Source organism: Parambassis ranga, chromosome 14 (assembly GCF_900634625.1).
Source record: "Parambassis ranga chromosome 14, fParRan2.1, whole genome shotgun sequence".
In the NCBI taxonomy this organism is placed as follows: domain Eukaryota; kingdom Metazoa; phylum Chordata; class Actinopteri; family Ambassidae; genus Parambassis; species Parambassis ranga.
In genome coordinates this window covers 8,508,948-8,520,963 of record NC_041034.1, presented here as the reverse complement: position 1 = coordinate 8,520,963, position 12,016 = coordinate 8,508,948, and the positions used below count along the sequence as shown (strand labels likewise).

Below are 12,016 nucleotides of genomic sequence, written 5' to 3'. Positions count from 1 at the left end.
TGAGATCAGTAACCCACATTCTTCAGGAATCCCTACAGACTTCTTCTTTTCACATCTGGACTGTGGGATCTTAAAAAACGTTTCCTTTTATAGTTGTTCTCCTCTCTGTGTGTTTCTATTTTTAGCAGTCATGATTTGTAGAACACAACATAGGTGCAGAAAAACGTGAGAATCATGACCAGAGCAGGATGCCTTTCAGATGAAGCAGTGTGCGTTATCAGCTGCAGAAAAAGTCAAGACTCTGAGCCCAGCACTGATAATCGCTGTACACAAGCAGGCACACAACTTGACACACACACTCTGTCTCTCTCTCCTGAGTGGCATCTAATCCTATTTGTTAATCTAATCCTTGTTATGTAGATAAATTTAATGGGTTAAGTGCTGGCAAAGGGGAGAAAATGATGCCTCGTTAGCTCTGGCTGATGACTCATAAATTCCACAAATTCTGTCATCTGTTAGGACACAATGAAAACACTTTTCCCCAATTAACTGTGCATACACCACTGATGGAGAAAAGTGTCAATTAATTTCATGAACACTGGAACACAATTTCAGCAGACTGGGTAAGATTGAAGTACAAATCAAATCTAAACTGGCTCTGTTTGTATCAGGTATATACATACCAGCTGGTGGTGCAGCAGGAGGAGGTGGAACTGGTGTAGGAGCTGGTGCAGGGCCTGGAACAGGGTTTGGACCAGGTGGACCTGGAACAGGATTCGGCCCTGGAGGAGCTGGGGCAGGATTTCAGCCTGGTGGTGGAGGTGGACCAGGTGGAACTGGTGTTGGTCTAGGAGCAGGAGCTGGTGGAGGTAGATGTTATATGTCAAATACAATGGCACACTTGTTTGAATGGTGGAGACACTTTTTACATGTATCAGTATATACAGTACAGTATGTATATGTAGCCATCAGCATTCCTTTCAGATGTAGCTCAGATGAAAAATGATACCTTTACTCTAATGATTTTGTCATCACATATACAAGCACTGCATTTCAAATTTTCATTATCTTTTGTTTAAATGACATCAGATACTGGAAGAGTTCCAGGTTACAAGCCAGGCAAAACAGAAGGCATGTTACAGATGATGAAATCCTTATGTTGCTTTACGTCAAAGAAACAAATGGGACTGTGTTTGTATATGATGTTTCTGTACTGATGGCTAGTCTCTCTACTATCAGAGTGTGTTTTCACCTTATAATTATCGTATTCCTTTGGTGCTCAAGGACCTGCAGGGTTTGGGCCAGGAGGAGTCAGACCGGGAGGGGTCGGACCTGGAGGACTTGGACCAGGTGGAGTTGGACCAGGAGGAGTTGGACCTGGTGGAGTTGGACCAGGAGGGGTTGGACCAGGTGGAGCTGGACTAGGAGGGGTTGGACCTGGAGGATTTGGACCAGGAGGATTTGGACCGGGAGGATTTGGACCTGGAGGATTTGGACCAGGAGGGGTCGGACCGGGAGGAGTAGGACCAGGTGGAGTCGGACCAGGTGGAGTCGGACCAGGAGGTTACAGACCAAGCACCTTTGGTCCTGGACAGGGTGGGGCTGGTAAGAAAAATAGAGCGATTTATATGTTTACACCATCGGCAGAGAAAAGTTTGCAGATTTTTAACATGTTTCCTGTCATCGCTGCCTTTTAACAGGTGGAAAACCTCCAAAAACAGGTAAGACCCTCTGCCCTGGCTGTGAGTACTAAAATGGAGATTTAAGATTGTGTGAGAAAGAAGCTTCTCAGCGACAACATTATAAAGAACACACAGTGAAAACTGTTCCATAATTCTATTACTATGCAACTTTAGGAGCTGGCTATGGTGGTCTTGGAGGAGGGCTGGGTGGAGCTGGTCCAGGTGGTTTTGGACCAGGTGGACAAGGTTTGTCAATATTCATCTTAAATTTCCATTCCTGGGAGGACTAGACTAACAAAGTCAGGATTAGTTAAATGTCAATAAATGTTTGAATTTAGCACAGGAATGATTTATATCGGATAGTATGACTGCTGACCAAGAACATTTGTCCACCATTCTGGTAATTTAGTTGGTAAGATTCATTAACACAATGTATATTATGTTATTATATATGTTATGTATATTTACGTGCATCATGTGACCGTCACAATAAGGGGAAGTCCTCTGCACTGCAAATATTATTCCTGTGGTCAATTCAATGCAGCCGGATAAGGACTGCATACATGTACCATTATTTCATTTCCTCATTACCTCAAGGTTATAAGCTATTGTTGGGGGCCACCTAATCTCACCCACACACATATGCACACAGAGTGATAAAGCATAATGTATTAGGCATGGTAAGCCTCTGATAAAGGACGGAAGTCATCACGTCAGTCAGAAAGACAGATTTGCTTTGGAATTTCAGGCCTCTCTGTTTTTCATCCCCTAAATGTGTAAGGTGTCTACACAGGATGAAGAATGTTGGTGATAACATCCAAATGATTCTTAGAGGTTAAGCCTCGGCTTTGTGGAACCTTTTGAAATCCACCCATTATCCTGGTGGGTAGAAAATAGGTCACTGTAAGCACAGGAAAAAGAGTCACATGTCATATTTTCCAGTTTACCAAAGTTTGGCCATCTCAGCCAAACACACTTTCATCCACAGCAATGTACAGTTAGTGTGTGTGTGTGTCCACAATAAAGAACAGGATGTAAACATCCAGGCAAAGGGAGGCGCAGAGGTATAAATACAATTACATTTCTAACTAAGCATAACTACAAATAATTACAGTTGCTTATATTACCTCACAGGTAAAATACAAACAAGAGACACAGAAAGATTCATGTTATTCACACAGTCTTCTGTTTCCTCTCTGCAATCATGTAAATATTACCAACATAACAGTCCTAACATACACACTTCAAATAAACACCTTCACACAGAACAAGTTAATCCACATGAGGTTTCTGTTAGGTACATGTGTTAACAGTACACTTTGAAAATTATGTTGCAGAGAAACACAGTCAGTTGATCACTGTCCGATCCAGAATTTGTTGCATGAAGTTTGCACCAACCAATTTTAGCACCAGCCCTTTGTGATTCTCTTTTTTTCCTACTCACTAGGATATGGAGGTTTGGGTGGAGGAGTTCTTGGAGCAGGAGGCCTTGGCACTGGCCTAGGTCAGGGAACTGGAACAGGGTACACTCCTGGAGGTAATTTTCCTACTATATGTTGCCCTCTCTGCATAGCTTATGGATCTCATTGATCCTCATACTACGTTTTTTCAACAACATGCTTACCTTAAAGTGAAACTAAACAAAGCTGTTTCCTGATGCAGGTGTTGGTTATGGACCAGGTGGTGGTGTTCAATACCCAGGAACTGGTGGAACTGGTCCCAAACCCCCCAAAACAAGTAACTACTGATTGTATTAATAATCAGCATTTCATCGCTTTAATCACTGAAATTTGTTTCTTCGCTTCAGGTGGTTCTGGAACATCGCTTGGGGGAACAGGTTATGGGCCTGGGGGAACAGGATTTGGGCCTGGAGGGACAGGTGTTGGGCCTGGTGGTGCAGGGTTTGGACCAGGAGGAGCAGGATTTGGGCCTGGTGGTGCAGGGGTTGGGCCGGGGGGTGCAGGATTTGGGCCTGGTGGTGCAGGGGTTGGGCCAGGAGGAGCAGGATTTGGGCCTGGTGGTGCAGGGGTTGGGCCGGGAGGAGCAGGATTTGGACCTGGTGGTGCAGGGGTTGGGCCAGGAGGAGCAGGATTTGGACCTGGTGGTGCAGGAGTTGGGCCTGGGGGTGCAGGATTTGGACCTGGTGGTGCAGGAGTTGGGCCTGGGGGAACAGGATTTGGACCTGGTGGTGCAGGAGTTGGGCCTGGGGGTGCAGGATTTGGGCCTGGTGGTGCAGGAGTGGGTCCTGGGGGAACAGGATTTGGTCCTGGTGGTGCAGGAGTTGGGCCTGGGGGAACAGGATTTGGTCCTGGTGGTGCAGGAGTTGGGCCTGGGGGAACAGGAGTTGGTCCCAGTGGTGGCGGAGTCAGTCCTGGTGGAGGTGCTGTGCCAGGAGGAGGTACAAGAGATAAAATTATCAATATTATACCATATATGTATTCTACCAAACACAAACAGTGATATTTTTCAGGCATTGAATATAAATTCTGAACTCCAAGGATTGATAAACAGATGAATAAAATAGTACGTGTTGCTACTTGGCCTCCTATGTTGCGTTACTAAAGTGACATGTTTACATGTTTCAGCTCCATTGCTCCCACAGACTGGAACTACTGGGGGTTTGCCAGGAGGAAAGACGGGTGGCAAAGCATCAAAACAAGTTCCAGGTACACTATCAGCTCAGACTATAATTAATAAAGAAGGCTAAATTCTAAGCATGAGTTTTGTATCACAAAGGCATTGGAATACCTGGACTCTATCAAGGTGGATTTGTACCAGGTCAAGGTATGTTGTTTCCAGCATGTGATCACTGTGAGATTGTGAGAAAAAAGTTCTCACAGTGTCTTCCCATCTCTTCTGGTGAGGTTTTGGGGGTCGTGGTGTTCTCCCTGGAGTGGCTACAGGATCTGGACTAGGGCTTCAGTCTGGTAAATGTGCTCTATATTAATAGATCCAGTAACATTATGCTGTCCATGTTTGAAAGTACAGTGTTGCTTAATTCCTTGCAGGATCAGGAGTACTAGGTCAAGGGGGTGTTGGACCAGGAGGAACAGGAAGTAAGTGTTATAAACTCCAAAACCTACAAGCTGTAAAATATTACAAGACGTTTACTAATAACGAATGTGCATCAGTATTTTATATAAGCTTACATCTTACATTAGATGGTCGTGGTCAGCAGCTGCCTGGGGTTTTTCGTGGATACCCTCTAATCTCACCAAAATCAGGTACACAAGAAGCCAACCATGTACAACAATGTAACACTTGTGTGGTGCCTTGATTAAATAGAGACACGTGTAATAGAACAATTTAAAAAATCTATTTTTTTTAATTACAGGGGCAGGAAAATCAAAAAATCCAGCCAAAGCTGCAGCTAAATATGGTAAAGTCTTTGTTGCAAAATTAACAGGCGTGTTGCATTATCATCATCTAACAAGAAACTGTACTGACATTTTCATACACCTACTCTTTTTCCTGAAGGTGGCACTGGAGCTGGGGCAGGTACACTTGGACAAGGAGGTGCTTTGGGGGGCGGTGGTGTAGGACTTCCTGGAGGAGGACTAGGCAGCACACCAGGATTTGGAGGAGGAGCTGGAACAGCAGCTGGACCTGGATTCGGAGCTGGAGCTGGGCCTGGGTTTGGAGCTGGACCTGGATTCGGAGCTGGAGCTGGGCCTGGGTTTGGAGGCGGAGCTGGAACAGCAGCTGGGCCTGGATTTGGAGGTGGAGTTGGACCCGGGTTTGGAGGCGGAGCTGGAACAGCAGCTGGGCCTGGAGGTGGAGTTGGAACTGGCCCTGGAGTAGGCAGCAGCATACCTGGCTTAGGTAAATTCCTATTATTGTGGAAATTGAACATGATTCTTAGTTTACAGAAAGTGTTTACTCTCCGACGGTGTTTTGTGGCACAGGTTATGGTCCAGGCTCAGCCAAAGCACGCAAATATGGTGAGACTATTTGTATTTTTGCTTTTTTTTTGTAAAATACCAAAAGCCATGATGAATACATACTAGTGTACACTCAAACTGTTTTCCAGGCACTGGAGGCATTGGCACAGCTGGAGGACTCGGAGACGGAAGACTAGGTGTAGGGCCTGGCTCTGGAGTTGGTTTTGGTCCAGGTAGTGCTGGTATTGGCCCAGGTGGTGCTGGCACTGGTCCAGGTGGTCTCGGGTACAGTGCTGGTGGTGCTGGCACTGGTCCGGGTGGTCCCGGCTACGGTGCTGGCACTGGTCCAGGTGGTCTCGGCTACGGTCCTGGTGGTGCTGGCACTGGCCCAGGTGGTGCTGGCACTGGCCCAGGTGGTGCTGGCACTGGTCCAGGTGGACTCGGCTATGGTCCTAGTGGTGCTGGTATTGGTCCAGGTGGTCTCGGCTATGGTCCAGGTGGTGCTGGTACTGGGCCAGGAGGTAATTATAAATCCACATGTTTACAGAAATTTAGCTTGTAATTATGCAACATAAAAAAATTAAGAAAATAATAATCAGAGGCTGAATTTTGTGAAGTAATGCAATAGACGCGACATGTGTATTTCAGGGTATGATGCCAGTGCCAAAGCTCGTAAATATGGTAAGACTTATTTTATAACTGAACAACTGAAGGTAACTGAAGGTTATGTTTAAAAATATGACATGCTGCTCCACTCATACTGCAGGCATGTTAAGTGGGGCACTGGGAGGTCCAGGCACAGGTCCTGGAGGGGTCAGGCCCGGCGGTTTCGGCACTGGTTTAGGATATGGACCAGGTGGAGTTGGACCTGGTGGTGCAGGTACTGGCTTAGGACCAGGTGGAGTTGGACCTGGTGGTGCTGGTACTGGCTATGGACCAGGGGGAGTTGGACCAGCTGGAACTGGACCTGGTGGTGCTGGAACTGGCTTAGGACCAGGAGGAACTGGACCTGGTGGAGCTGGACCTGGAGGAGCTGGACCTGGAGGTGCTGGCACAGGCTATGGACCAGGGGGAGTTGGACCTGGTGGTGCAGGTACTGGCTATGGACCAGGGGGAGTTGGACCTGGTGGTGCTGGTACCGGATATGGACCAGGTGGATTTGGACCTGGTGGTAAGACAAACAAGACTGCATATATCTAGCTATAGCTAGATATATCTATATATCTAGCCATATATATATATATATATATATATATATATATATATATATATATATATATATATATATATATATATATATATATATATATTATTATATATCTATATATCTAGCTATAGATATAGATATATAGATATATCTATATATATCTAGATATAGATATAGATATATATAGATATATCTAGATATAGATATAGATATATATAGATATATCTAGATATAGATGTATAGATCCAATGGCTAATTGAATATATATATATATATATAGATCCAATGGCTAATTGAAAAATGTGTGTTTGCAGGTTATGCTGGTGCCAAAGCTCGTAAATATGGTAAGACAGAACAGAAATATTTTGTGAAATGTAATGATCTCCACAATTAAACTGTAAATTAATAAAATTTGCATTAGCAGACAGAAAATATAACAGCTGTGATGACAGCGCTTAGATCCATTATTCCTAAATGTTTGTCACTACAATCTAGTTTAGGTTCAATCATCTCTTGGCAGGGGTTCCTGGAGGTGCTGGAGGTGCCCTGGGTGCAGGAGGACTTGGTGGAGCTGGGCCCGGGCCTGGCCTCGGAGTAGGAGCAGGGGTTCCAGGACGAGGCACTGGAGTGACGACTGGTGGTGGACCTGGATTTGGCATCCCTGGGACACCTGGTTCAGGTGTTGTAACAGGAATTGGACCAGGTGGCTTTGGACCAGGCGGTACGGGAGGTAAAAAAAAAAGAGAACAACAACGCATTAAAAATAATTATTCACTCGACTTCAAAAAAATGCTTGAATTATGTAATCATTGTTGATATAAAAACTGTGCAGTCCAGACACCAGCCTTGTCAGACTTACAGGACTAGACCTGGTGGTATTCACAAAAACATTTTGTCTTTATGTAAGCAGCAGGTGGTTATGGTGCAGGAACTGGAGGATTTGGACCTGGTGTTGGACCTGGGACTGGTTACGGAGGAGGTTATGGCGTTGGACCTGGGGCTGGTTATGGAACAGGTTTAGGAAGCATTTCTAGTTGTGTTCAAGATCAAGTTTTGTCAAAGCCACAAGACTCAAAGTCTCACAAGTTATTTGTTATCAACAGGTTATGGACCAGGATCAAAACCCAGTAAATATGGTATGAGTGTTTTCTCTTTTAATCAATAAAACCAGATGGACGGGAAATCAAAATTCCAGTAAAAGTACATTTATTTTCATATGATTTATTCAAGGTCAAGTTGGAGCTGGTGCTGGAGGTGTGCTTGGGGGTGGAGCAGGACGAGGTGGGACATGGTTGTAATAACATTAAGCATTACAAGCAGAGAACATTTGTTTTCAAAGTTAATTGCTGATATTCTTTCCAGTCATATCTAGTGTATCATATGTAAAATGTAAAATTAATGTAAAACTTGTATAATTTTATAGGTACTTATGGACCAGGAGGCTTTGGGACAGGTGCTGGAGGTACAGGTTGGTGTTCAGTTGTGCCTTTTAGTATAGAAGTGTTTAATTATTGGTTATGAGATGACATCTCTGAATATTAGTGGAGTTGCAATCCTGGTTCTGTGTCTTCGATTCACTGGTTTTTGTTTTTTTAGTTGTTAATTCTTATCTAGTGTCTTATTTGCTGTGATCCTCAGGCTATGGCACAGCTGGATCTAAAGCTGCTAAGTACGGTAAGGTGTAGTTGCCAGGACTCTTTGTCAAGTAGAAATTATGCACACAACAGATGATAGTATATATAAATACATATATATAATAGGATTACCTGGTGGAGTCACACCAGGGACAGGAGCAGGAACTGGAACTGGTACTGGCACTACAGGAGCTGGTACAGGGACCGGCACTGGTGTTTCAGGGAATGGCACTAGCACTGGCAGCGGTGTAGGAACAACTGCTCCCAGTGGTAAGTCTGTTTTCAAGATTATAAATTCATATTTTAATTGAATATTGACATTTTATTTATGAGTAACCATCTACCTCTGTTTGTTTAGGAGGAAGAGCTGGAACTGTGGGAGGCACACCAAGTCCAACATCTGAAGGTATGTGTGTTATTGTTTGATTTTTCTACCTATTGAAAACAGTTGGGTTAACTGAGGTAAAATGATTACCTATTACCATGAAAGTCATTTCTCTTCTTTACGTGCTGCACTATTCTGAAATCTCAGTCTTTCTAACATTATTCCAGCTGATGGCAGTGCTGGTAGTGTGATAGAGGGGTCTGGCAGTCCTGGAGGAGATGGTGAGTGAAACTTGGAATCATGAGAACATTTTTATACCTTGAAATCATCCTCATGTTTTATGCAGTTGGCATGTGACAGCAATTACCACAAAGATTCAGGTCAAGGGTTGTAATGATCAGACGGTCACAGGCGGTGCTGCACAGATTCCAGGGCCAACACTTTTTACAAACATTTTTCCATATGGTATGGTATGTCCAGTTGAAATATGCTCCCCACTGTGAGCAGGATTTTATATTAATATTCATGCAGGAAGTACTAGTGTAGCTGGCAGACCAGTGGGCACAGGAGGTGATGGAGATGTCCTGGGTGGAACAGGAATCCCAATCATTGGAGCAAAACCAGGTATTTGTCATTCGTGCAACAGTTTCGAAATATACACAAATACAAATGCTGTTTTTTTTTGGCTTCTGTTTAATTCAAAGCTTTTCAGGGAATATTAACTTCTGTTAAAAAGTGTCATCTTATCTTCTCACTTTTCCAGGCATTAATGGGTCCACAGTTCCAGGTCAGAGATGTTGCATGTTTGTTTGCACAATTATTACATAAACAAGTAGCTGTGTCATATTGATTGAGGATGTCATGTTGGTCTTTTTATTCTTCACTTGCCCTATCATACCCCCAAAACCATCCCGCAGAAACAGCAGTATTTCTTTTGGTGCAGACAGTGCCACCATGTGGCTATGGCTATTAATGAAGCACTTTTCTTTTTCCACAAATCACTTCATACATTTTACATTGAAAAAGAAAATTACCCCAAATCCAACAAACAAAATTGAACAAAATATAAAAAACTTGAAATGCCCTTCAAATATCATTATAGTATACTCATGTTATATACATTTTGTATTTGAAAGTTTAATTTATATAATGTAATTCTCCATAATTCCACCATAAGACTCAATTTATCTCATAGTTCTGTGCTCACAAACCTGGACTAATGCATCATCACAGGTGCACTTCAACCTTTTTTACATTAACATGTACATCTGTGGTCGTATGTAGGTTGCTATGTGTGTGTATATAAGAGTTTTTATACTGTGTATTTATTGTCACTTCTTTTGATACATGTTGCTACTACAACCTAATGATAAATTAATTAAATCTTAAGACTGACAATCTTGTTGCCACATCCTACAGGTGCAACAGAAGCTGCCCCTGGTAAGTAATAGAAACACAGTGAGAGCTTAGCTTATTTTATTTAGATAAATTACATTTTGAAATGGCATGATAATCAGTGGAATGGCAAAATGAAAATAGCACCACACACTGCGTGGCTGTCTCACATAAAACGGATGCATGAGCACGAAACATATTCAAAGAGCATTTATGTTTGAGAATTGAGAGATTGCCAGGTTTGCAATAAAATCTTTTTTTCTGTTATTATAGTTGCTGGTGGGCCCGTACAGCCAATTGGTATGTAAACCTTTACAGTCTCTAAAAGTAAAGTTATTGGTAGTGTTGATTTTTCTGACCAATATTTATACTATTGTTTCAAACAGGTGGGGCAGGCACTGGTGAGTGTCATTGGCTCACACACTTTTCATGTTACTGTTGGAAAAGCTATTGTTAATTTTCAATTACTTAGTGACTGTCCCTGGCTTTTGTTTCCTTGGTTTTCATTCTCTCTCTTAAATTCAGGTGGCACAAGACTTCCCCCTGGAGGTGAGATTTCCTACCTGACACTTATAGCACACTGCACAGCAATTTTACACCTGTCATCTTATTCGATATTAAGAAATTTAGTGAATTGATTTCACCCTTTTTTTTTTACATGATGTTTGCAGGTTCAGGTGGAGATCTGAGTGGGGCACTACCAGGTGCAAAACCTCTCAAACCCCCAGGTATATCAGAAAAAAAATAAGATAAGCTTCACATATGTGTGAAATCACTTACCACATCTCCTGTAACATTGAAGTGATGTAATATATCCAAGGGCGTAGATTTAGCATGGACGAAGATGACGCTTCCCCACTTTGGTTAATTTTACTTCTATGCTGATGACAGGTCTGGTCTTCTGATCTTTGTCTGTAGGTGTCCCCAGAGGTGACACACCCGGTGAAGGAGATGGAGAAGAAGGGCCTGATGGAGAGAGGGGTGGTACAGGAGGCACAAGTGGAAGGGAGGGGGGAGTATCAGGGGGTCCTACCAGTGCAGGAGGAGCGGGAGGTGTCTCAGGTGGTATAACAGGACCGGGTAGAGGAGACAGTCCTGCAACTGGAACAGGAATTGGATCAGGAGGTGCAGCTGGTGGAGTAGGAGGAACACCAAAACCACCTAAAGGTATTTATATTGCTATCTGAATGTATAAAGAAAATTAAAAGGACCAAAAGTTTAATATTACTTTTTAAATACAGAATATGGACCTTTTGGTGGAGTTGCAGGAGGAGCTGGAAGTGGCCCTGGATCAGCTGGAGGTGGTCCAGAAGGAGTGGGAAGAGGTCCTGGAACTGTTGGAGGAGGACCAGGAGGGGCAGGCTCAGTACCTGGAGCTGGAGGGCCTGGTGGAGTAGGAGGAGGAGTCCAAAAACCTGGAAAAGGTGAGCTGCTTTGTTTTGGTGCCTAAAATACAGGGCGATAAAACAGTGACAAAGATTTTTATACTTTTTCCATCACAGGTTATGGTGCTGGAGGAGCTGGACTTTTACCAGGTGGAGGTACTGTATGCTATCTGATACTACCCACAAAATCACTGCAAAATCATCACAAGTTACTGCAAAGAGATGTCCTTAACAACCTAAAACATTTAATTTCCTTCATATTTCTTAGGTATACGATACCCAACTGGAGCTCGCCAAGGTGCAGGAAAAGCAGGCAAAGGTTCTATAAGCTGTCATACGTATCTCCTCTTATAAAGCTCAGCAGTGAAAGAAATTACATGACATAGCCAGTGTTTATCTTTCCACCAGCATATGGGGCTTTTGGAGCAGGAGGGCCTGGAGGTTATGGAGCTGGTCCTGGCGGCTTTGGTACTGCTCCAGGAGGGTATGGTGCAGGACCTGGAGGTTACGGGGTTGGGCCTAGTGGTTACGGCACTGGACCTGGGGGATTTGCAGGCCAAACTGGAA

The 12,016-nt window shown here is 43.6% G+C and overlaps 1 protein-coding gene and 1 long non-coding RNA gene across 13 annotated transcripts; one reads left to right on the top strand and one right to left on the bottom strand.

Annotated features, from left to right (window-relative positions):
• Positions 1-1,347: 1,347 nt before the first annotated feature.
• LOC114446681 (salivary glue protein Sgs-4-like) lies at positions 1,348-11,455 on the bottom strand. 12 transcript variants are annotated; one of them, XR_003671770.1, is made up of 9 exons: positions 11,315-11,455; positions 10,845-11,165; positions 8,477-8,620; positions 7,199-7,417; positions 5,627-6,668; positions 5,271-5,414; positions 5,086-5,228; positions 3,247-4,005; positions 1,348-1,542 (listed from the first exon to the last, which is right to left on the bottom strand). XR_003671770.1 is itself a non-coding variant. In XM_028422396.1 (7 exons), the coding sequence occupies exons 5-7, from the start codon at positions 5,663-5,665 to the stop codon at positions 3,426-3,428; spliced, it is 948 nt and encodes a 315-aa protein (XP_028278197.1). In that variant the 5' UTR covers positions 5,666-6,668; positions 7,199-7,417; positions 8,477-8,620; positions 10,845-11,165; positions 11,315-11,455; the 3' UTR covers positions 2,552-3,425. The 12 variants fall into 12 exon arrangements, 1 of the variants encoding a protein (XP_028278197.1); XR_003671767.1 differs by having other exon boundaries at positions 5,086-5,414; positions 5,627-6,012; positions 6,372-6,668; XR_003671761.1 differs by having other exon boundaries at positions 5,086-5,414; positions 10,845-11,030; positions 11,098-11,165.
• Positions 10,575-11,059, top strand: LOC114446684 (uncharacterized). The gene is made up of 3 exons (XR_003671771.1): positions 10,575-10,613; positions 10,736-10,792; positions 10,983-11,059. It is a non-coding gene; the product is annotated as an uncharacterized LOC114446684 (long non-coding RNA).
• Positions 11,456-12,016: the final 561 nt, after the last annotated feature.

Bases quoted from the DNA above. Each gene is read 5' to 3' on its own strand.
- LOC114446681 (XM_028422396.1), bottom strand. From the start codon at position 5,665: ATGCCTCCAGTGCCTGGAAAACAGTTTGAGTGTACACTA. The intron at 5,415-5,626 runs GTATGTATTCAT...TGCCTACTCCAG, and splicing joins AACAGTTTGAGTGTACACTA to GGCCAGTTCCAACTCCACCT. The intron at 4,006-5,085 runs GTAGGTGTATGA...CTCCTGGCACAG, and splicing joins TGCCACCTTCAGGAAAAAGA to CACCTCCACCAGGACTGACT.